The sequence below is a fragment of the Notechis scutatus genome, chromosome 3, assembly GCF_049901735.1.
Source record: "Notechis scutatus isolate UNSWTSFEM ecotype Mainland chromosome 3, rNotScu1.2, whole genome shotgun sequence".
NCBI lineage: Eukaryota > Metazoa > Chordata > Lepidosauria > Squamata > Elapidae > Notechis > Notechis scutatus.
Window position 1 is genome coordinate 159,769,702 of NC_142011.1, and position 25,347 is coordinate 159,795,048.

Genomic DNA, 25,347 nt, shown 5'->3' on the forward strand with positions numbered 1-25,347 from the left:
TTTGGATCATGTACCACAACCTTCACAAGTGAAGAATGCCATGGGATCCTCCAGCTTTCCTTCTGACCTTCCTTGTGAAATAAAGATGGGTCAAGGCATTTCTGTCAAAGCATTTTGATGGGGAATTCAACTGTTCAGAAGGCCAGCAATTTTTGTAGATGGGTTGTAAAAGCATTATTGTACATTCAATTTTTTGGTGATTTTTAAAAAATAAATACCTGTACCAACGTTCCATTTTGGGTGCTCCCAGAATTTAATTTTATTGTTTTCCTGTTTTTAAATTGTTGTAATGATGTATATTGAAAATTACCTTCTGGATTTCCTCTGAGCTAAGAAGTGATTCAGAGATAATTCTGTAAATGATCATTTTTATATCAAAACCAATTTTAAAATTGCTCGTAGCTGCATAAGTATGTTTTAACCAGCAGGGGGAGATAAATGATTATTTTATAAATCTGTTTTGAAGAATCTTAACAAACTGTAGAATTATGGCTGCTGATAATTCTCCTTTAAATTGCTAAAGACACTATCAAATGGTTTATTATGTTGCTTTTTAAATGTAACCGTTTTACTGATGGGGTATATTTGAAATTCATATATTGCCTTCTTTCCTGAAAAAGGAAAATAATATATTAGAAAGTTTCATGTATATATTTAAACCAGTCTTCAAAAGGTAAATCACTTCTGCTCATATATACTTTTAAACTGTCTTTAATTAATTTAATACAGCTTTACCAAAATTTAGACCTACATTAAATTACACCAAATTAATTTTGTCCTGATCCTTTGCACTATTTTAATTCCTCGGCTAAAAGAGCAATTCGGCAATTTTACATATAGACTCAGTTGATGTATTCAGCTGATGTATAGACTCAGTATTTTGACTGTTGCTAAATTGGATTTTCATTACAGAATGTAGTACACAGAGTTCTGTGAGCAGAATGCATCTTACTAAGAACTTAGTTATATTCTGCCAGTCTCAATCTTCCCTTTGTTTGTTTTCCCTAGCCCACAATATGAAGATCCTTCATTTCATTTTGATGGCAGTGGATATTCAGTGGTGGAGAAATCACTTCGTCCCACTGTGACCCAGATAATTCTGTTTTTCAACACTTTTTCAACTAACGGACTCTTAGTATACCTGGCTTCCAATGGCACAGTAAGGAGATCATCCCAATTTATCAAAAAAGATATAATCAGTTCCATAAACTACATTGGGGCTGTTTTTTGATAAGTAACTAAATAAAAATGAATACATTCATCACTATGCTCTATATATTTATTAGATTTTTATCTTGCCTTTATTACTTTATAAGTCATTCAAGGCAATGAACATACTCCTTTCTCCTCCCCTTTATTTTCCCTACAACAATGACCCTGTGAGGTAGGTGGGTCTAAGAGAGAGTGACTGGCCCAAAGTTACCCAGCCAGCTTTCATGCCTAATGCCTTATAAGAATGGCATAGCGGTACAGTGTGTTACATGCATAGCATTCTCATAAAAATGAACGGGATTTGATTGTCCAGTAATTTGCATCAAGATAATGTATGTAACTCAGTCTGAGTTTTCAAATGAAATACAACTGTTAGAAGTTTCCAAAGTTATCTTACTTGTATAGTTGAATAGTTACAGCATTAAGTGGTGGTGTATTTCCCTAACTTTTGGTTTCTTTTTCTGCAGAAGGACTTCTTGACTCTGGAGCTTGTCGATGGCAGAATTAAAGTAACTGTTGATCTTGGTTCAGGCCCCCTTACACTTAAAACAGAAAACCGCTACAATAATGGAACATGGTATAAACTTTCATTCAGACGAAACAAAAAAGAAGGTAAAATATGTTAGCTCAATCCAGACATAGCTGAGTGTGTTTGTCCTGGACATTGATTTTAATTATAAAATTAAAACGATAGGGCTATGAAAATTAGGCACAATCCCTGTACTGCTTTGATTGAAGAATCAGAGGTATCATGTTTTCACTGAAATGGAAGAATTAGAAGTGGCACAGAAGCATATAGCAGGACTGACCTGCTTCATCTAATTTTTCACTTCAAAACGATGGTTTATGCACATACAAGAAAGCTTTGAAAATTGGTTTTTGGTAGAAGTTTGATTTGAATGGTTTATTCAAATACTATCATATCAGTATCTGATAGTTTACAAGTCTGCACACTGAAAAATAGCAACTGAAAATTCACAGAAAGGTGAATTAGGATGATGCTCTTTAATGGATTCTGCATGAGCTTCTAATACTGTGTTTCCCCCCAAAAATGCGACCTACGCCAAAAGTAAGTCCTTGTTTGATTTTTACATGTGTGCTGCATATAAGCCCTACCCCCCCAAAATAAGCCCTAATTAAGACCCCACCCCACTCCAGGGTGCACAGGTAAAAATTAAGCTAGGGTGGGGACGGGCGGTGGAGCTACCCTACTACTTACCTTCGGACAGTTGCAGTCAGGCCTTGAACACCCCAACACCTACCTTGCCGGCCCATTTCTTCTGTAGCTGACAAGGCCAGCAAGGCTTTCCTGAAGGCCTCTGCAGCTGATAACAGAGCTCTGGATCGGCTGCAGAGACCTTCAGGAAAGCCTTGCCAGCCACAGAAAAAGTTCCTGAAGGCATCTGACAGCAAAAAGGAGGCTGGGGGTGACGCACGCAAGTGAGGTGAGTCAATGGATGACATTGCCCCCAACAATAAGACTTGGTGCCTTTTTTGGTGGTAAATGTGTGTGTGTGTGTGTGTGTGTGTGTGTGTGTGTATGTTTTCGTAGATTTTCACGGTTACAGGTATGTAGGTCTAAGTGTGTTCAGGTCTTTTCCCGTGTAAGATTAAGAGTATCTTGGCGACGTTTCAGTGAGGTCCCACTCGCCATCCTCAGGCTGGTGCTTTCGGCTTTGTGCCAGTGCTACCTAAATGCACAATCCCATCACCACCCTGCACAGATCAACTCCGTAGCCAAGACCCTCATCTCCAGAACCAAGACCACCTGAGAACAGAACTGCACACCCTCACTAATGTATTAATTTCCAACGGATTCCAAAGAAACACTATCACCAATCTAATCTGAAAAGAGATACCCCCCAAAAACCAAGACACAGAACAAGACAACGGTATCGCACTCCTCCCCTACTTCAAAGGCACCACAGACAAAATCAGCAAAATTCTCCACAAACACAATATCAGGACAGCCTTCAGCACGGACCAAAAAATAGCCAACATCCTAAGAAACCCCAAAGACAAGATCCCGCTAGAAAACCAAGGAGTTTATGAAATACCATGCAACAATTGCCCAGCCACATACATTGGACAAACCAACAGGAGAATAAATGCACGCATCGCAGAACACAAAACACAGTCAGAAGAGAAGAAAATACTTCCTCCCTCTTTCAGCACCTTAAAGCCACAGGACATTAAATTAATTTCAAAGGAACCAAATTAATATCCAACACTGAACACTCCAGCAAGAGAATAATCAGGGAAGCCATCGAGATAGAGAAACACCCCCATAACATGAATAGACGGGATGATACCTGGAAGCTAGCCCTCACCAACAAACAAGTCCCAGCCATGAAAACCAACACCAGACCCAAAACAACATGGGACACCACTGCCAATCCCCCTCATCAGCCCCAGGCCCAAGCCCATCCTATAAATGAAGGACAACCACCAATCAGAAAACAGACCACGGCTGCTTTGCCAGCTGTCACACCCCTTGACCCCAAAACCAAACAAGCTGACACACGCCAAGAACACAGACCCAGACCCCAAACTCGAAGCCAGACTAAAACCCAGAATGCTACATCACAGCCACCCGCTCAGGATATCACATCAGAAAACCCAGGAAATTACACTACAAGAACTCAAGAAGGTGCAACACAGCAAATGACCCAGGATATCACAGCACAAGACCAAGGATACTACAGCAATAAATCTCACAAGGTCATCACACAACCCATTACCCAAGCCGTTACTACACAGGAGGCTAATGGAAAAGAGATCAAAACACAAACGACCCAGGAGATTACAACGCAGGACCCAGGATATCACAACAAAAGAACTCGCAAGCCCATCACACAACCCATTACCCAAGCTGTTAAAACACGAGAGGCTAATGGAAAAAAGATCACTGCAAAACAAACAACCCAGGAGATTACAACACAAGATCCAGGATATCTCCACAACAAAACTCACAAGGCCATCACACAGCCCATTATACCAACATCAACTCCATCAACCAATCAAGAGGCAGCAGCGCAGCCAACCAGCCCAGCACACCAGCCCCCACCACCAGTATTTATAGTGAGATGGCAGCTCTGATCACACACTGCTTGCACTGGCACGAAGCCGAAAGCACTAGCCTGAGGATGGCGAGTCGGACCTCGCCAAAACGTTGCCAAGATACTCTTAATCTTATACGGGAAAAGACCCGAACACATCTAGACCTATATATACCGTATATGTATATATGCTGTATATGTATATGTGTGTATATAAAGACAGGGTCTTCTTTTGGGGGAAACACAGGTATTTAAGAATTATCTTAATTAGATGGAACATCTTTGTATCAGTTTAATAATGAATAGAGATGAGGCTGAAAAAAGCAAAGCCTTTATAAAGCAAAATTATTCCACTCTCAAGAGTTGGTTGATTATCTTGACACACACAAAAAAATTGAAGTTGCCACTTTTCCAAGTATTACCTGATAAAACTAGGTAGACCCTAGGCAGATATTAAATAATGTGGCATTTCTCTAACATTTTGAGATCAGATCACATTGGGTTACCTGAAAGCCATTCCTCCTAAAATAAACCTTTTTATTTTCTAAACTTTCAACTGTCGAATAGCGAAGGGTAGATTGTTTTCTTGCTCTTTTGTTTAAATTGAAATGTGCTGTAAATGTACTGTCTGAAATAACATGTATATTGTATGCTTCGTATTTCTACTATATGTGAATGGGGTTTAAATGATCTTAATGACTAACAAAACAATGTATTGTTATTTACATTTTCTGCAATGTTTGTTTAAATAGAAATTCCTGAATTCTTACAAACTATTTGCTAACTTCAGACATTTCTTTTATCTTTCAGGGATTTTGGCAGTCATGGATGCTTACAGCCTCAATTCTAAAGAAATCAAGCAAGGAGAATCCTCTGGTGTAGCCTCTGACTTGAATCGTTCTGATAAAGACCCAATTTACATTGGAGGATTACCAAGGTCAAGGACAGTAAGGTACAATTAACCATGTTCAAGGAAAATCCTTAAGAGTAGTTGCACAAAATGTTCTCAACTATTCTGTGCATGCTAACTTCTCGTACCCAAACGTGCTGTCAGATGGTGCTCCATTCAAAATCCAAGAAAGAAATACTTAGACTCCATTAATTAGAGAAAAGATATCTTTTACTGGAAGTCAAGTGGTAGCAACAAAAGAATTCTGAATCTGAGAAAATGAGCGCACAAATCACATATACAAAGTGATGGCAAGTTCCCACCCCTAATAGTTGAATTGGCTCATCCAATTAAAAGTTGTGTCATGTGGGCATCTCCAGGTGGTGATGAGGCCTCTGTCCGTTGACCTTGACATATTTTGATAAAGTGTTGCGGCTCTGTATAGCATAGGATAGAAGCCTAAGCAAAAATCTCCCCCCAACTTATACAGTTCTGTTTTGTAACACCTCCAGCTCGCTTCCCATAACCATGTCCCCCTCCCCCCCGTTACTTATGACAGCCAAAAGATGCAAAGCAAAGGAAGAAAATCTTGAAGGCTGACACGTGCTTTTTCAAGAGGCAACTAAACTGTGATATTTCGCTTTCATCCAAGAAGCTTCTTCAATTCTTCTTCTCATCCAAGAGCTAAAGAAGCTTCTTGGATGAGAAGTGAAATATCAAAGTCCAGTTGCCTCTTGAAAAAGTACCTTTGGGACAGCTATAACCTGGATGACTGAGAACCTCTGATTTCTCGAAAGCAATGCAAGGACCAATGGGTGGACAGTGTACAGGAAAAATCTGAGATAACAAATAGAGAAGCTTTTGCCTTGAGTCCAAGGACAGCATATCCAACTAATCCTCCTACTCCCTGGCAAACTTCTGTCTACTTTTCTGTATATAAAACCAATTATATCTCTGACAGCACTAAATGGAGGTAGAGAAAGGGAGTCTCTGAGAAGACTGATGGGCCATGCTGAGGAGGAGAATAGAAAGACTAAAGTATACTAGTCTTGCAATATTCATCCCTAAAATTCACTAAGTTGACATTTAACTAAAATCTGGAATTCTGAGCCAATCCAAAATGTTAGGCATAATTCCAAGATATGTATTTCCAGTACATATTTTCAGTTTTGAGTATACTTCTATTGAAATTGCATATGGCCCTAAATATAGTGGATGTAGCTCTAATAAAAACTGGTTACCCTCTTGCCATTTCAGCAAGGTATATAAAACCCGTTATATTGCTTGGACACAAATTATGTGTATAACTGACTTATTTCAGACAATCAGTCTTAGATTTTTAGTGAGGCACTTCTTGCCTACTATAAATATGCTTGATGTCAACTATTATCTGTGTTTATTCCCAATAGTGGTCTATATAGAACAATTTCCTTTTGGAGTCGTGGAGGGTACCTTCGTTCAGATTTTCTTGGAAATATATACTTTGAAACACAGATTTTAAGTGAACAAACAGTATCCATCATATTGTGAGGGTTTTTTTTAAAAAAAAATGCTTACAACCCCTCACTTTCATGGAGGGATACACTCACTGTTTGTCTTTTGATCAGAGATTTCTTAAGGCATGAGGAAAAAGAATTCATGGAGGGGAAACGAGATAAGCCTACCATCTGATAACTTTCATTTCTGTCTCTTCGTATTGGAAGAGAATTGCCTGAGCACCTGCCAACCCTGATTACATAGATCAAGGTTCCTCACTGGTTCAGATACTAACTTTATTCAGCCATTCTCACTTCAGACCTTCTCCATAAAATGAGAAAATTGGAGGGGAAGGGCCACACTTTGTGGTTCATTTGCTTCCCTTCCCTTATACCTTAGACTCCAACAACAACAACAAAAAGTACAAATAACTAATAACAGTTTTAGTCATCAAATTCATCATAGGAGTTTAGAACACAAGGGTTGCCAACATCAAATGGAAAGAAAAGCTTCTTATTGTGCTTTGTGGGGGTTTTTGTTTTTGAAATATTGTTATATTTTGTAATTGATGTAGTCTCTGGGTATTGTTGAAAACGTGTTGATTTGTCAGAAGTTAATTACGCAGTGACTCCATCCTGACTTTTATGAAGAATTCAGTATTTTGTTCAATTTTAGCAGCTCAGTATTTCCCTTTATTAGGAAAGGGGTTCATAGCAGAACATTTGTGGGATGCATGAAGAACTTGGAAATATCCCGATCTACTTTTGACTTGCTTAAAAATTCATACGGTGTGAGAAAAGGCTGCATCCTAGAGGTAAGACATACTAACAGTTCTGTTCGTTAGATTTAAGCTGTTTGCTACTGAGAAATGAATTAATAATACATGATGACTTTATAATGACTAGCATGTTGACTGTTAAATAATCAAAAGCTGTGGTTTTTTAAAATTTAAAGTGATGTATTGACTGATTGTTCCTTTCCTTTTGCAATTTAGCCTATACGCAGCGCTAATATCTTACATAATGGTTACATTGAGTTGCCACCCAAACACCTTTTGGTGGAATCTGAACTTATGGCTACTTTTGCTACAAAGAACTCCAGTGGAATCATTCTTGTGGGGCTTAGCAAAGGTGAAGCAAAACGAAGACGCAGGCAAGTCCATCTTGTGAGTACCCAGTCATCTTTAATTTTACGCTTTTAATTATTTCTGGAATGGATCTTGAGTAATCTCTAAAAGGGCTGCTGTTTAGACTGGAAAAAAAATCACAGACCATCTTGGCAAGCCAGTTCTGCATTATTGCCAAGAAAATAGAAGCCTGTGAAGTCACTAGACCTTGAGTTCAGTTCAGAGGAAACACAGATGTTTATCATCAGCTGTTAGATTAAAGGTTAGGGTGGCATTATAGAAATAAGGATGCTCACATATGGGAGTGTTTTCGTTTGAATTCTGCAAATAAAATTGGGTTGGTCAGCACAATAAACATGTAAACTTTGAGGACATTTTGAGACAATGAAGGGAGCTTTCCCTTTTCTGTTAAAAACTGGATTGAGTAGAAGAGTGCACACCACTACGGCAAGTAGGTAGTCCTCCTACAGCCATTTGTTCAGTGACCTTTTGAAGTTGGAATGGTCTTTACCGACTGGTTGCAGCACCCGGCAATCATGTGATTGCCATTTGCAACCTTCCCTGCCGACTTCCAGAAAGTCAGTGGGGAAGCTAGCAGGGAAGGTCACAAATTGCTGGTGTAAGTCTCCCCCACCCATGCTTTCTCCCTGAGTCCCTTTGTATCATACTGCACCACTCATTTGTACACCCCTGCACATAATTTCCATTCCCCACCATATCTTTGTACACCCTCCCTGTTCTGTCTGCATATCCTCCCTGACCTTGTACACCCTCTTTGACCTGTGCTGCATTCTTGTGCATCCTCCCCGACCTACAACCTTTGTAAAACCTCCCTGACCCTTGTTGTATTGTGTCCTCTACTTTGGTTGTGGGAAACCGGCAGGAAGTTTCATTGCTGAATGACTGGGATTTGGATAACGACAACAACTTGGGACTACAAGGATTGGAATTGCTAAGCAATGTGTCTGCATTTATCACCATATGGCTTAGCAATGCACTTAGACTTATATATCACTTCACAGTGTTTGACAGCGTCCCCCTAAGCAGTTTGCAGAGTCAGCCTATTGCCCCCAACAATCTGGGTCCTCATTTTACTGACCTCGGAAGGATGGAAGGCTGAGTCAACCTTGAGCTGGTTGACACTCGAACTGCCAAACAGTTGGCAGCCGTCAATCAGCTGCAGTACTACATTCTAGCCATTGCACCACCATGGCTTAGCAAATTCTAGTTCCAATTGCTGTCATAAGTTGAGGCCTACCCACATAGTTTTGTGTCAAACCCATTCTCCCAAAAATAAAATAATAAAATAAAATTCCAAGACAGACAGAGGAAAAAAGAGAGATGTCCTTCCCCTCTCCCCACTTTCCGCATTTTAACAACATGCCTAGAAATAATGGAACTATTTTTTTTTCTCTATTCCTTATAGCCCTTTTTCTCCATCATGCTAGTGAATGGTCACTTGGCTGTGCAGGTCCTTGCTGGTGACCGAGCAAGTGCAAAAAGGGTCATGGTCAAGTCTAATAATGGAACTTACAGTGATGGAAAAGAACATTCTGTTATCCTTACTCGGAATAAGAGGTACAAGCTGAAGTACCAATTTAATTACCACTTATGCTACCTACTATGTTGTCTAAAGAACTAACTTGCATTATTTCAGAAAAATAATCACATTTACAGTTTCCTGCTGTTCAAGGCAGTTCAGTTTCCTGTGTTATATTTTTGTATCCAGCTACTGATTAAAATGTGTGTGATTATTCCCATTATAATTTGTAGATGCTTTGACTTCCAAAAGCAATGTTACCAAATATTTGTAGAACATAAGACAACTTTAAGATGTCTACGCTAAGAAGCCTTCAGGTCTTATATATTAAAAAAAGCCTACAAGATAAATTAATCAGAAAGTCATTAGAAAGTCTGATGTTTCATAGTAGCAAGTCTCCAAATATGTTGGAGAACCAAATTTATGCTCTAGTTATTCTGGGTGGATTATAAAATTTACTCGATTTCTCTTCCTTGAAATTATTCTCTTGAAAAAAAAAATGTTACTGAATATTATTTCTCTCTGTTTTCTCCCCACTTCTTTTGCTGCCCAGAATAATAAGTGTGCAAGTGGATGAAAGTAAACCTGAAGAAATTAGACTTGGATTCATGGCAGAAAGCAGACCAATTAATATATCAAAGCTCTTCGTTGGTGGAATTCCTGCTGAAGAAAGCATTTCAGGATTAATGATGATGGATTCTTTCTATGGTTGTATAGCTAATGTGATATTTAATACCGAGTAAGTTATCATCCTGGTTGTTCCAAAGGTGCTTTTTCCAAAAGGTGATTGAATTTTCTTGGGTTTTTTTCTTTGAAAACCCTTCGCTTCTCATCCAAGAAGCTTTTTTAGTTCTAAAGAATATATATTTCATATAAGTTATTTAATTAACTAATGGATGAAAAGTTACATTATTTTTTTAAAAAATAATCTTTGTTTCAGTTTTACTATGCTATCTCCATGGTAGAGAAGGATTCCTTTATTTATTGAAGGGCATCATTTACTATTTTTACCATGATATGATAGTTCTGCTTTTATTTTAAACCAGAATATCTTGTCTGCTAAATGTCACAGAAGATTAAACTAAAACCACTTAACAGGCACAGAATAATCCAGAAACTCTGATGCAGAGTTTTATGTAGAAAAGCCAAGAACCCATTATTAAAGAATTTCAAATATTCCTGAGTATCAAGTGCCAGTCTATTTATAGTGAAACAGTGTTGGAATTCTTGTTTCTCTTTTTCCTGCCTAAAATGCAATTGGCTGGCTGGCCCTCTCTTTTAGGCAGAAGGTCTGATTGCCATGTCTTTTGCTTTATTAATGGATAGATTTGGTTTTAAATTGTTCTCCTTTGTCCACATATAGAACTGATTTTCACACCAAATATATCTAAGTTGTTCAGTGGGATAGGAAAGAATATCATGCTTAGCTGGACAATTTTTGGTCTACAGACATTGAGACTATTCTGTAACTATTGACTACAATAGAAGATGTCACTTATATGGAACATGATAGCAAGTAAGATCTGTAGATATATAACATGGAAATCATGGAATTGCACAGTGTTGGATTGGAGTAAACATGATTAATTCTTTAGCATTTCACATCAAAGATATGTGAGAAAAGTAGCTAGCACTTGATAAATATTTTTGCGTTCTTAGTTTTCAGCTGAAAATAATTCATGTTTCTTGCAATTTGTTTCTTCTTTCCTTCCCTTCCTTTAAAAAAAATACAGATTTCTGGATTTCACCACTGCAGTAAGGTATGAAGGTGTTGATATGGACAGCTGCTTTCCTTCAGAGAAATCTAAGCCTGTTATTCAACCAGAAGACTTTGAAATCCGATCTGAAATACAGATGCTGCCAAGTTCTCTAAAGTCTTTTTCACAAGCTAAGGAAGTATGTTATGATGGTTATATCTGTGCTTATGATCATAATTAAGCTGGGAAAGAAAATTTTCTTTTTTTATTTTCCAATTTCAATTTCATAATTCATCTCTTTGCCACAGGTAAATCATAAAGCCACTTTGTTAAGGGTTCTTTTAACTATGCCCAATTTGGTGGGCTCAAGACACAAAAAGAGTTAACAACAACACAGGTGCCTAGACAACAAACACAAGTATACATAGTACTTGCGTACTATTACTCACTACTCTCCATTACTTATTCTTCCTCAGTATTGCTCCTTGGGAGTACTGCTAGGGAGAAAAAAATCTCTTTCTCTTTCTCGCTGCTTTCTGCTAGTTTACTTCCCTACAAACAACACACATAACTCTTTCTCTCCCCCTCTCTCAATTCTTTTACAATACATCTTTTATAGGCAGCTTTGCTGTACTGCTACTGGTGAGAAAGCTTAAAGAGAAGGAAAGAAAAAAGCACAGGTGCTGGCAATTTTCTGGGCGCCTGCTCTCTCACAGGGCAATTTATTAAATACAAGGGAAAGTAATCCTATTAACCATATGGAATTAATTCATTTACTTTTCATTAAATATACACATAAATAAAATCAATTTTATTTTTATTTGGTTTTTATCTGACTTCTGAATGTGTGTTTTTGCAACTATTACTGGATCAATAAGTATAATTTTATATAAATTTAGATATAAATAATTTCAATTATGTGTCATTGTAATCATAGAGGTAAAAATGATAGAAGCTATTCTGTACTTGGTTCTGCTGCAGATTGTCTTGAATGTAGGTCTAGTTTTTCTTTTAAACATGAGGATATTTCACAAATTCAGTTCTTTTGATCATCAAAATGAGAAAGTACCACTGTGCTGCTCTCTACCATAGTCTCCTACAAAAACTTGGAGCAAGTTCCCTGATTTCCAATTAGCACGGCTTATTACTGGAATTGTAAGAAGCAAGATAACCATTTTGGTGTAGTGGTTAAGGCACCAGACTATATACCAGGGGACTGTGTGTTCTACTCCCACCTTAGGTATGAAAGCTGACTAGGTGACTCCCTCTGTCTGTCTGGGAATTCAACCCACCTCACAGGAAAGACATGAAAATGGCCCTTTGTTTTTTTAAAAAAATAATGCTACCACAGTTGCCTGAAGAGATAAAAATCAGGCTTCTGTTGTCTTGGATTCTGATAATTTGAACATGAAATTTGTATGTAGTTTGGGGTATCATCAATATTCAGTAAAACAAGAGAATGAGTATTGAATGGAGAATTAGTTCATTTACCTCAGTTATTCTGTTTACAGAAACAGTGTTCAGAAAATGGAGAGCTGAAGTATGTTTCCAATGCCCATCAGTTTGGCGTTACCAGAAACAGCCATTTAATGCTACTTTTCAATCAGTCTACAGTAAGAAAAAAGTAGGTATATCTTTAATTCTAACAGGAATTCTAAACTTAAAAAGTTCAATGATCTTTCTCATAGCTTTTTAAAGAAATAAAAGTTATTTCCATTACAATAGACAAAAATTTTAAATGCAAATTGGAATATTGTACAGTTTACTATAACTCCTTTTCCTTAGTTTCTGACTATTTTATTTTCTTCCCAATGGATTTCTTTGTGTGTAATAGCTGCCTAGAATTTTATCTTTCTGTATTCTTCTACAGTAATTATTCACCTATTTACTATCCTGTAACACTCTGAAAATGGAAGTATTTTCATTTATGTCTACTCCAGTTAATGTTAGGGGAATTTCCCATTAGAGGGAACTAGAAACCAGTGGAAAGTTGCCAGTATTATCTGTAATGCCACTCCAGGGCATCTGCCAACCTTCCAGAATAGCATAGGTGATACTATTTAGACTTGGAGGAAGAAGGCTCACAGAATATTTGAACCAAATATCCTTGCAGGATCTACTTTCATTAAGATGGTGAAAGTGGTCTTGTACCATTATGCCATAAACTCTGCCCTTTTCGTATTTGTTTGCAGTGTAATAAGCCACACAATAAAGTGACGGGGTTTGAACTACAACAAAGCAGCACAGCTTTCATCAATTAGTTTATCTTGCTTCCTTTGGAATGCTTCTCTGCCAAACATAGCAACAGCAATAGCATTTAGATTTATATACCACTTCAGAGTGCTTTACAGCCCTCTCTAAGTGGTTTACAGGGTCAGCATATTGCCCCCAACAATCTGGATCCTCATTTTACTGACCTAGGGAGGAATGATTAAAGGCTGAGTCAACTTTGAGCTGGTGAGGATCAAATTCCTGCCAGTTAGCATAATTAGCCTGCAATATTGCGCTGAACCACCTCAACATGCTTGAATGACAACAATTTACTAAACTTGTATGCCACCTGACTCTTTACATCTCTGGGTAGCTCACAACAGTCCAGCCTAGAATATTTATTGAATTTAACATTATTTTCTGTCTTTCAAAAGAAAAGATGCTGTTTTCAATGGACTTCACATGATGTATTGAAATGTCCAAACTTTGATCAGATCCATATCTTATTTTGTAGGTTTTCTGTTCAATTAAGAGTCAGGACCCTTGCTTCTAGTGGCCTAATATACTACACAGCTCATCAGAAGCAAGTTGATTATGCAGCCCTTCAACTCCAAGAAGGAAAGCTTCGTTTTTCATTTGATCTTGGAAAAGGACAGTCGGTAGTTTCTCATGGAGCAATGATCAGCGATGGAAAATGGCATACGGTACATTTCTTAAATTCTTGTATTCAACTGCCCAGATACATAAATGTTTTGTTATATTTAACGCCTAAGGGGGGGAAACGTTGCATTAGGTACACAGTAGTTTTTGCATTTGACATATTTGGTTGATATATTTAAAATCCCGAACAACTGTGAAACAAGAATATAAATTTCTGCTGGTCACAAATACATATATGGAATACTATTCTTAGTTACATGTTTCTTAACTATGAACAACTGTTCACAATTAATGTATCTTACCTTACAGGTGGAAACAGATTATGCTAAGAGGAAAGGTATAATCATAGTTGATGGGCAGGCTACTGAAGCGGTCAATGTTTCAGGTGACGGAAACACCTTGGATGTGGATGGGAAATTGTACTTGGGGGGTCTACCCTTAGGTTACCTTACAAAGAACGTTAGAAATGTAAGGACTTTACTTTCTTATTGATCCTTTGTGTGCCAGGTATATCATATCAGACTATATTCCATGTCAATGTTCTGCTGATCTGAGGAAGTGCTGTAATTCCACTGGGGTGTGAAGTTTTTGTAGGGTGGTGTGTTTTGTATATAAATCAGCTCACATCAGCTCTAGAAGAAACATTGTGAAGATAATTTTGCATCTCCTCTGGTGGGCAACTGGTTATTTCCATTGATAGGACTTGTGCCATATTTAGGCTCCAGTACTTTCCCTCCTTAATGTTGTCTTGCTCAATCCAAGGGATTTCTCTGTATATATCTTTTGCAAACACAGCAAGGCACTGGAGGGAAGGGGCTGATTCATTTCCCTCTGCCATTAGCCAAGTTGGGAGGATGGGAGTGAGTTCTGAACTATTCAGATGACTCTCAATAGCTAGAATTGAGGGCAATTGTGCCAGTTCAAAATTAATTGGGAGACTAGTGAAGTGTAAAATAGTGGTTGTTATTAGTTGTGTGGAAGTTTCATAGGAAGGATAGGAACTGTTGTTTACCATGAGCTGTCAAGTGATAACATACAGAGTGATTTAGGAAATGAATTCCCACTGTAATATATTTGAATTGATTCTGGGTAATGCTGATAATAGGTTCATTTTCTTACATGCTATTTTGCTATTTTATACTTGCTTATCCACATTTGATCTGAAATATTCCAGTTCCTCTGTTTGCATTTTATGTCAAATAATAGGACTGGTTTTTGTTTTTGTTTTACTAAATTTGTTAAAAGATATCAAACATGTCTGTATCTGAAACAGCATGTTCAGCTTCTCCAGTAACCATAATAAGCAGGCTCACGGTCATAGCCATAACAATAGCAGTATTAAATTGCACTCTATGGAAAGAAACTATTTTAAACTGGAAAACAGATGGATTCCCCAACATTTTTTCAAAATAAAACAACTCTTGTAAGTCAGATTTTGATCTCCACAGCGGTAATGGAAAAGAGCAGATTAATCTTTTGCTGCACTGTTTTTCTATCCTAAATCTTCTCCTTCTTCCAAGTAACTATTCAGATTTACAACAGAAAAAAACATTGTTGTTTAGACTGCATCTGTTTTCCCCACAAGTTGTTCCAGATAGATGAAAGCAAGACTCAGACCGACAGGGCAAGGTCAGCAGCATAGAAAAATGGCTGGGTGGATGACCGCTGATCATAGATTTTCTGTATCCTATCTTATTTCCCTCATAAAATGCAAAGGTGTACCTGCTGTATTTATTATAGTTCAGCTCTCTTTCCCTGCCCCGAATCTAAGATTTCCCAGTCTCTGGGCTGTGGCCCACTACACTATTTAGAATTGGGCCACACGAGTGGCTGGCTGGAGTGCATGCACACACACAGCTCAGTCTGTGCAGTGGGCTGGCAGGCAATCGCGCAAGTCAAGCTGCATGCACATGCATTGGCTCGCTGCTCATGCAACTTGAGCAGCATGCACATGCGCTGATCTGCCGTTTGCACAGCCCAGTTCCCTCTCCCCTCCCTCTCCCAGCCAGGCCACCAAGCTGCAATGGGACCTATGTGAAAACAAAAAGCTATATAAAATGATGTGCAAATTTACCACAAAATTTGAGTGACTTCCTCTAATAGATGTCTGAATTTCTCAATGATTTAATAATTATAAAGTAGCAAGGCTCTGAATGGTACATCTCTGTGGGTAATAACAGATGTCTGTATTATACACATTTTCTATAGCAATGGTTCTTAAGCTTAGACACTTTAAGACAAGTATGCTGGCTGGGGAATTCTAGGAATTGAAGTGCACAAGTCTTGAGGTTACTAAGATTCAGAAACACCGTTCTACAGGAGTAACTACACTACCAAATTGTCTTTGCAGATTACTCGCAGCATTCCTGCATGCATTAGTGAAGTAACCATTAATAGCAAGCAATTAGATAGTCTGGTCTCAACTTTTGCTGTGAATAAGTGTTATGCTACAATCCAGAAAGGAACTTACTTTGATGGAAGTGGTTTTGCTGCTCTTGGTAAGCAAAGTATTATTTTATTCCCCCTCCCAATATAGGTGTAAAAAATGAAATATAGAAAATATCCAATAACATTAAATGTATTCCTCTTGTTCTTTTATCTCCAATTCTGTGTTATTGTAGCTGCTGGTAGTGGGTAAGAATCATATAATTTCCTTTACTCAGAAATAGAATGGCTTCATTGAAGAACAAGGAAATCTCTGTATTGCAGACAACTTCTGTTTCCAATAAAGCCAACCCACTTGTCTAGTTCAAGGAGAGACTTAAAGTGAGCACACATTCCCACCTAGATAGCTGTGTTTTTTACAGTAACTTTCATGTATAAAAGATAAGTAGGAAATTCTTTAAAATGGAGGCCTATCATTTTCTGTAAACTGCTAAGTGAATTGTCATTTAAACAGAGCTTTAGTTTTGAAGTTGGACTAGTGTAACTTTTTGCAGATGGTTCAAGAAGCTCTTATTTTTATATTTATCCTTTATGTCTTTATTGTTGTTTTGGTCAAATGATCATTCGATTGGATAATTCCTGGTCTGCTCACTTGGTCAGGATCGCTTTCGAGCAGAACTATTTGTGTTATACAGTACTAAGCATTTCTATTAGACAGGCTTCTAGTGCAAGAAAAGGGAAGCATTGTCTTTGGAGCACAAACCAAGATATGTTAGATTTATGGTTTCCATGCAACATATGGACACCATGCAATATGGAGGTCTAATTAATATGGATTGGGCGTGCAATGTAATGTATTATTTTATTCTAAACCTTTTCTCAAAATTATTTGGATCTTCTGATAATGTCAGTTATAGACAACAATTCTCTAACTTCATTATTTCACTCTCTCTTTTGCAGTTAGGGAAGGCTATAAAGTCAGATCTGAAATTAACATTACTTTTGAATTCCGTACGAATGTTGTGAATGGAGTACTTCTTGGAATCAGTAGTGCTAAAATAGATGCCATTGGACTGGAGATTGTAAATGGAAAGGTAGGTTTTGAAATGGATATACTGCAATAAATTTGCCCTAATAAATATTAAGTGGTACCTAAACTGATGGATCTGAATATATATAAGAAATATGCATTTTTTGAGAGAAAAGCTGTGGCAATTATTAATATATAATAATTATTCTGGAATTAATATGTTTTAATGATCTCTAAAACATATCTGGTTATGCTATAGCAATAGAATTTTTTTATTCTGAAAACTAGCTTTAGATTATTAAGCCAATTGCAATTTTCTATTTATACATATTATACATAGGAAAACAGAAATGTTATACTAAAAGAAACAGTTCCATTGATGATGGTGTGAAAGCTCTGAAATAAAATTATGAAACAGATGAAATGATAAAAAACCAATTTGAAGGCAAATGCCTATGATTTTACAAATATATTTATAATCTTGTCTTCAGTGAAAAGTTCAGTGGTTAAAATAAAAGAAATCATGAAAAAAAATACAAAATGCTCCCAGACCAACATTAGGAATTGTTTGAAAAAAAAAAGTTGATATTTATTTTTGCATGGACCATACTCCAAAAATAATCATCTCTACATACACCAAGATATCACCATTCCCTATAGCAGTGATCCCCAACCTTTTACGCGCCCGGTACCGCATCAGCTTGGCGCCGCCATCTTTTTGATGAAAAGTGCTTCCGGTGACCTCACCGAGGCATTTTTTCATCGTGATGGTAGATGGTGCCAGCTGGTGAGCTTTTCCGGATAGAAATGGCTTTCTACCTGGAAAAGCTCACCAGCGCTGGCGCCGCCATCTTTTTGATGAAAACGTGCTTCCGGTGAGCTTTCTACCCGGAAAGCTCACCGGAAGCATTGGCGCTTATCTTTTTGATGAAACATGCTTCCGGTGAGCTTTCTACCCGGAAAAGCTCACCGGAAGCACTTTTTCATCAAAAAGATGGCGGCGCCCAGCAAGCCAGCGGCCCGGTAGGACTTGTTCCGTGGACCGGTACTGGTCCGCGGACCGGTGGTTGGGGACCCCTGCCCTATAATATCAAAGGAAGTCTCCACATTTCCCCCTTTTCAGAATCTCTTATGAAAGTTGGTCCAAACTATAGTTAACCATTTTAATCAATTACTGGACAGCAGAAACTAACATTAAAGCTTTCAGGGAAGATACATAGTCAGTGTATGTCTCTTAAAGCTTGTCTGTGCTTCACCATTGTACTTAGAAATGTATCTATCATAAGTTATCAAGGGTGGTGGTGGTGGAGGAGAAATGATTGTAATGTAAAACAAATCTTTCAAAATAGAAATAGGACACATTGAATTAGTTGTTTCTTGGCAAAATGCAAAGCTAAGAAAGTCATATTAAATGAATATTGATTTAATAATTACCCAATCTCCCAGTAGTTATGAAAATGTATTGGATTAAAAGAACCATCTTCTAGCTCTCCATTTGGCTGTTTGGTTGTGATTTATTTTGTTTTTGTAGATTTTATTCAATGTCAATAATGGAGCTGGCAGAATAAAGGCTTCCTATGAACCAAAAGGAATGACTAATCTGTGTGATGGACAGTGGCATAAAGTGCAGGCTATGAAAAACAAGCATCATATTGCTCTAATAGTCGATGGAAATGTGGTTCAGACTGATAATCCACATGTTCATTCAACCTCTGCAGATACAAATAACCCCATTTATGTTGGAGGGTATCCTGGTATGTAATTTTACTCCTATTCAAAGCAAAGCAGGAAAAAATCTTGACTTAATCTTGATTTCTTGTATATTTTTCCGAGTAATCAATGTAAAAACAGTGAGCCGTATAAAGTTAATTCTCTGAAACATGAAGACTATTAAAACATCAGTGTCCATTTATCAAATGTTTCTGGTTTTGTTCCTTTTCTTATAGCTTTATACCTCAGGCCGCCAGAGAATCTGTCTGAACACAATCCTGGGCTCAGACACCCATCTAGCCCTTAAGAATTATTTATTCACTGATTTAATAATAATATAATAATTACTCTTATGGTTACAGACCAGCATTTTTATTCACTGATTATATGATCAACAGGGTTCCCTTTATTGCATGAAGCTACCATATACAAATTAGATTGATTGAAGGAATTATTGCATGCTCTAACTTGGCAATTTATCTTCAATTATTGCTTCCAAGATTTACATGCAGTGTCATCCACACAGTAAACATGCCTCCTTTCATTTGTTTTCCAGCTGACATAAAACAAAATTGCTTGACCACTAAGAATTCCTTCCAAGGATGTTTGAGAAACTTTATGCTGATTAAAGCCCAGCAAGCAGATTTCTTGGACTTCAGCGAAGCCTTTGACCTGAGTGGAGTTTTTCCACATTCCTGCCCTGCAGCCTGACTACTAAATGGGAGGAAAAATGTTCCATTTTAAGAGGCTTTGTCTATCAACTCTTAATGAAAAAAAAAAGCTTTTAATGATAATACTGATTTACGCTATTTCCCTCTTACTTTTCCAGCTCAAGAAAAATATGTTTTTAGCTAGAATATCTACACATTTTTAAAAATTAAAGAAAACACTACATTTTCTGAAACTGTCTTTTATGGTTGGTGAAAGTTTTTTTAAAATCAGTATTTACAATAAACCTTTTGTTAATTATTTAACCTTTATTACTTTGGCATATATGGGTCTATTTATAGTAAATATGCAATATAAAGTCCTATTCAACAAACAATTCATTTTAAGTATGAAAAATAATTCAGCATACATTTAGAGATGAAAACAAATTAGTAGGAAGCTAATTTTCAACAAATTTTGCTCATAACTTTCTTTTATCTCTAATTACTGCTAAAATTGGTGCAGTTAAAATAGAAGCTGATTAACCTCAGACACATTTTCTCTAACACATTTAGCAAAACACAGGTAACTACTGGTGAAATCTTTACTGATGCTACCGCTGATACTGTATTTAGCTTAGGGGGAAAAATTAACGAGTGGTATAAATTGGAATAGTTACATACAAGTGTTGGCAAGTTTCCCCAATTTTGTTATCAGCCCAGAGTTACAAAAATGTAACAAAATTGCATACATAACAAACTACATTAATATATTTAATAGATTAATGAATTTTATATGAATGTTTTAAAAATAGATGCAGTAATTGAATGGAATTAACTTTGGGTTTGGGAGGGGAACCTGAACCAAATCAAACATACCAGATTCATTTTTTTCCATAGTCTTAATTTGCATACTAAAGTGATTCAGCTGAAATTTGAAAGTTTTAAGATTTTTGCAGAACACATGTTTTGAGGGCTATTAAACAATGTTTATTTTCTACAAAGACTGCAAAACATTTCCAAAAAAAATTTTTTTTTGGGGGGGGGAGCTTGAGTTTTGTTCTTATTTTGGGGCAAAATGCAGACATTTTGTTTCATGTTATTATTATTTTTGCTTGGGTCTTAACGTTACGTTTCTCCAGAGTTGCAGATTTGGAGAATGGATATAAGCAAAAAGTGATTCATATTTTTAGAACTGTTTTAGAACAAGAACGAGAATGTTGACTGCCCAATCAATCTATGTATTATGGTTGTAATTGTTTGCATGCTTAATTCTTGGCTTGGACACTAAGGAACACCAGGCCTGGCTAATGTTTCAACCAGAGACCACCAGGATCCCAAGGCCGTAAATTAGATTAAAAACATATTCAAGACAAAGAGACACAGGCTATTTTGATATTGTTGCTAAGGAAACTGTATGTATGTGATTTAATTTTTGAGAAAGTTTGTGTCTTGCATGTATGTATGTCCATGTATGTTCTCTGCACTGGGCCTTCCTTTTTTAGACAGATGGCTATGTGCAAAAGTGTGCTTGGATGTTTGTTAACTGCTATTTTGTTTGCAGGCAGGATTATAAAAGCAAAATGTGTGCACTCCACATGTGCATTTGGAAAAAGCCTCAAGGTCATGTACAGAGGACTGTCCCCCCCCCCCCCCACCTTTCAGTTAATTTATTTGTGGTCTGGGTTAATTTTTTAAAATCTTCTTTAAATCATCCTATTTACTTCCTTCCCCCCTCCTCCCACCAAAGATTGTCTTAATAGGCACACAGCACAAATCCTAACTGCACCTAATTTTGTGGTTGTTCACTGTTTAAATCTGCTGTTCTCTAAGGCCTAACACACACAAAATTCTGAAGTTTTGTTTCATTGAAACATTAAATGTTTGAATCGTGCTAGTAACTGTTCTTTGAGCAGATCTAACTTGTTCCAAGTACAAAACATTTGTTTACTGTTTGTATGACTGCTTTCTATATTGTACAGTAGGCATTAACACTGGGATTCCACTAATTTTCTATTCTACATTGGATTTTGCAGATCAGTTTGAAATATTTAAACTCATAAAATGGCCTGAACTATTGTATGATAAGCATGGGACAGAGGAGATGTTTGCATGTTCCTCTGCAGCCATCTGAACAAAAAGGTATCACATAAGGGAGAAGACTAAACAATGATTAGTCTTTGGCTTATGTTTTTCTATGCATGACATGCATGATTTGCCATGCATCAAATCAGAGTACAGTCCTATTTCTGGCACAAATATAAGGAACAAGTACCATTACCTGTATGACTGACCTAGTTGCTTAAGAATAAGTGGGGTTTATAACAGTGTATTGAACGTTATGTAAATTATATGTTTATATATCACTTTATTTTAATAGATTAAGGGAGTGTATCATTAATAAATTATTTTTAGACTATATTTTAATGCAAGATTCAATCAAATATATTAGTGGTACAATTAATTGTGGTTCGTGTTTAACACAGATTAAATACATACAGGTTAATTCTTTCTAAAACCTTTGCATTCAGTGACAATGTCTGCATTCAAACTATGAAAAATAGCCAATGGAAACAAACATTAAATTACTTGACTCAGCAGAGTACTGTTACTAGATAAGTATTTTAAGACTTTTCAAAGGGGATACATTTTTTACATTCACTTCAAATTACTTTGAGTAGAAAAACAATAAAACCAAACACCTGTGTGTGTTTTTTTCACATAGTACATTTAGATTTTATTCCACACATTCAACATTGGCTAACATCAAGATTTAGTGTCTTGAAAAGACGCAAGAACCTCAGTGGTGAATGATTAGTCACTAACTATGATGATAGTTTCAGCAATTTAGAAGGCTGTCCTGGAAGACAGCAAATATCCAGAACATTAAGGACAATATTGATTTGAGTGAAACTTTTCAAAGCAACTAGAAAATTTGGCCTATTTGCTATCTTCAGACTGGCATTCATTGTATATGCTTGCTGGTATTATACTGCATTTTATTAGTCAAGAGTAAAAGGGTGGCTTCAGTTTTTCATATGTTTTTCTTGATACTGAGGCCCAATTACAAAAGGCTATCGAATGGACACTTTTACCTGTAGGATATAAAAGATGGAAGCAGAAAAGAGGAAGAAGCAAGGAAATAAGTCTCTGCATAGAATGTCTCCCTTATGTATTTGATAAAACATGGAACGTTGAAAGTAATGATATTTTGTAGATGCATTTTTCAAAGAAAAATACAATAAAACGTTTAACTCTCCAGATCATTTTAAAAACATGTACCGTATATGCCGGCATATAAGACGACCCGGCGTATAAGACGACCCCCCAACATTTCCACTCAAAATATAGTTTGTTATATACTCGCCCTCTTCCGACGCCTTCCACTTTTGCACTTTTTTTTTTTTTTGAGGCACTTTTGTCTACCATGGAACGAATCCCATGAAGCCGAAAGGAGCAGCCAGCCTTCTCCCAGCTCCCAAGGAAACGAGGCTCGCACCGCCCGGGCTCCGCTGAGGTATCCGGCTGGGGCTGTCAGGAGTTGTTACCGCTGGCGCGGCTCCAGTCCCGCGTTGCCTCGGGAAGGGAAAGGCAAAAGGAAGAGCCGCGGCGCTTGCAATGGCAGCAGCAGCTCCTGGTTTTGCCTTTCCCTTCCCGAGGCAACGTGGGACTGGAGCCACGCGGAGCCGCGCCAGCGGTAACAACTCCTGACAGCCCCAGCCGGATACCTCAGCGGAGCTCGGCGGTGCGAGCCTCGTTTCCTTGGGAGCTGGGAGAAGGCTGGCTGCTCCTTTCGGCTTCATGGGATTCGCTTCCACGGTGCGCAAAGTGCCTCAGCCGCGGGCAGCCGCAGTGCTTCCCAATTACTATTTGCCGGCGTATAAGACGACCCGGCATATAAGACGACCCCCCCAATTGGAGGCATCTTTTCAGGGCAAAAAAGTCATCTTATACGCCGGCAAATACGGTAGTCCTTGACATATGACCATCTGTTCAATGAACATTCCAAGTTACGATAGCACTGAATAAATGGTGGTTATTACTAGTCTTCTGGCCATCCCAGCATCTCCATGGTCGCATTATCGCTAACTGGGTGCTTAGCATACGATTGGTTGCCAAGCACCCTGAGATCACCTAATTACCATTTGCAAGTTTCCATGCCAGCTTCTACAGAAAGTCAAAGTGGAAGCCAGAGAAGGTTGCAAGTTAGTGGGTAAATCGACCCACCCCAGCCTGTACTCACACCATGCTGGCCACTTGTGTATCCTCATTCACCCTGCCTGTGCTGCACCTCTTGCGCAACCCCTGTACGATTTGAGCCACCAAATTACAAGCAGGTAGTAGAAGTAGCCTGCATTACTGCACTCTAACCACTGTACCATCATGGCTCTTAGACTATTATTTAGATATTCTTACATTCCGTTTTGTAGTTTATGAGAATTATAACCACACTGTTAATTACAGTTATTAAAATATAAGAAAAATATCAAAGTAACTTAATGCAGTTAAGTTATATTAACTATACCCCTTGAACTAGATCGGCAATTTCTCCCTTTTACAATGTGTTCAAATTAGTTTTGGTTTATTGAGAAACACAATGTGATTTAATAAATATTACTAAATAGTAAGAAATTATATTACAGTTTGCAAACATGCTTAACTAGGTTGAAAACTCTAAGCTGGAGTCACTTGATTGACCCAATTAACCCAGAAATATTAAAATCCAATCTGGTCTTGTTTGCTAATTTTCCTGATCTATCAACTCCCACAATATGCTGGATGTTCTGCAGTGAATAAGAAGATGCTCCAGAGGGTTAAAAATCATCATCAGTTGCTTTCTTCTTTGGAAGAGATTGTGAAGACCAGACTCCTCTCGAGAACACTAAAAATCTCCACAGACTGTTCTCATCTTGGACACTCATATTTCACTCATATAGGTGTCTTAAAATGAGGACTAATAGATTGAGAAACAGTTTTTTTTTCCAGGGCAGTAATTGTCTTGAATCAAACTCTGTTTGTGATTTAGTCCTATTATTATTATAATTATTTTAATTTTTAAATACTCTAGTGTGATTGTGGTGTGGTGTTTGGGGCATTGTGCTGGAGTAGCTTTCAAATTTCATTGTATTCGTGGAATGCAATGACAATAAAGGTATTCCATTCTTCTATTCTATTATGAGAACTATTTGCCAGAGGGTAAACTGCCTTGCCATTGTCCTTCATTGGGATGAAATCTTCCAGATGCCTGAAAAACTGGCTTCTCCGCATTTTGTGTGTGATCATTTTGCTATTCACAGCCATTAAAATGGGGAAGAAATGGGTGGAATGATGCATAATTGCATCAAAGTGCCACCATGGAAGGAAAGCTTGGAAAATGAGGTGCCAGTCTGCTTAGCAATGATCGGAAATCATGGCTGCTGAATGTTTGACAAGATCATCTGAGATTATGTGATGCCACAAAGTGTGTCGATTGACTGGGAGAGGAGAGGAGTGAGTCATATTGTGTCATGCAGATAAGTTTTTTTAAGTTACATTTGTTTTAAGGCAAAACGTTTTTAGCACCTCAATTTTCCAGTTGAAACCATTGGGCTTAAAAGCACTAAACATTTAATAAGAGCATGCAAATGATATACAATTCCTTCAGAGAGTTGATATAATAAAGGAATAATGCAAAAACACATAATCTATTATGTACCATAACACCA

The 25,347-nt window shown here is 37.5% G+C and overlaps 1 protein-coding gene across 2 annotated transcripts in view; it reads left to right on the forward strand.

Annotated features, from left to right (window-relative positions):
• The window catches only part of LAMA1 (laminin subunit alpha 1), a 96,037-nt gene extending 76,073 nt beyond the window's left edge, over positions 1-19,964 (forward strand). For both annotated transcript variants that reach the window (XM_087961552.1, XM_087961553.1), the window contains exons 49-63: positions 1,009-1,159; positions 1,680-1,824; positions 5,082-5,223; positions 7,336-7,450; positions 7,631-7,801; positions 9,189-9,340; positions 9,856-10,041; positions 11,036-11,198; positions 12,511-12,623; positions 13,725-13,914; positions 14,180-14,338; positions 16,221-16,368; positions 17,216-17,349; positions 18,817-19,039; positions 19,552-19,964. In XM_087961552.1, the coding sequence (XP_087817678.1) occupies positions 1,009-1,159; positions 1,680-1,824; positions 5,082-5,223; positions 7,336-7,450; positions 7,631-7,801; positions 9,189-9,340; positions 9,856-10,041; positions 11,036-11,198; positions 12,511-12,623; positions 13,725-13,914; positions 14,180-14,338; positions 16,221-16,368; positions 17,216-17,349; positions 18,817-19,039; positions 19,552-19,706 (2,347 nt within the window). In that variant the 3' untranslated portion in view covers positions 19,707-19,964. The remainder of the gene's footprint in view (positions 1-1,008; positions 1,160-1,679; positions 1,825-5,081; positions 5,224-7,335; positions 7,451-7,630; positions 7,802-9,188; positions 9,341-9,855; positions 10,042-11,035; positions 11,199-12,510; positions 12,624-13,724; positions 13,915-14,179; positions 14,339-16,220; positions 16,369-17,215; positions 17,350-18,816; positions 19,040-19,551) is intronic.
• The last annotated feature ends 5,383 nt before the right edge of the window (positions 19,965-25,347 follow it).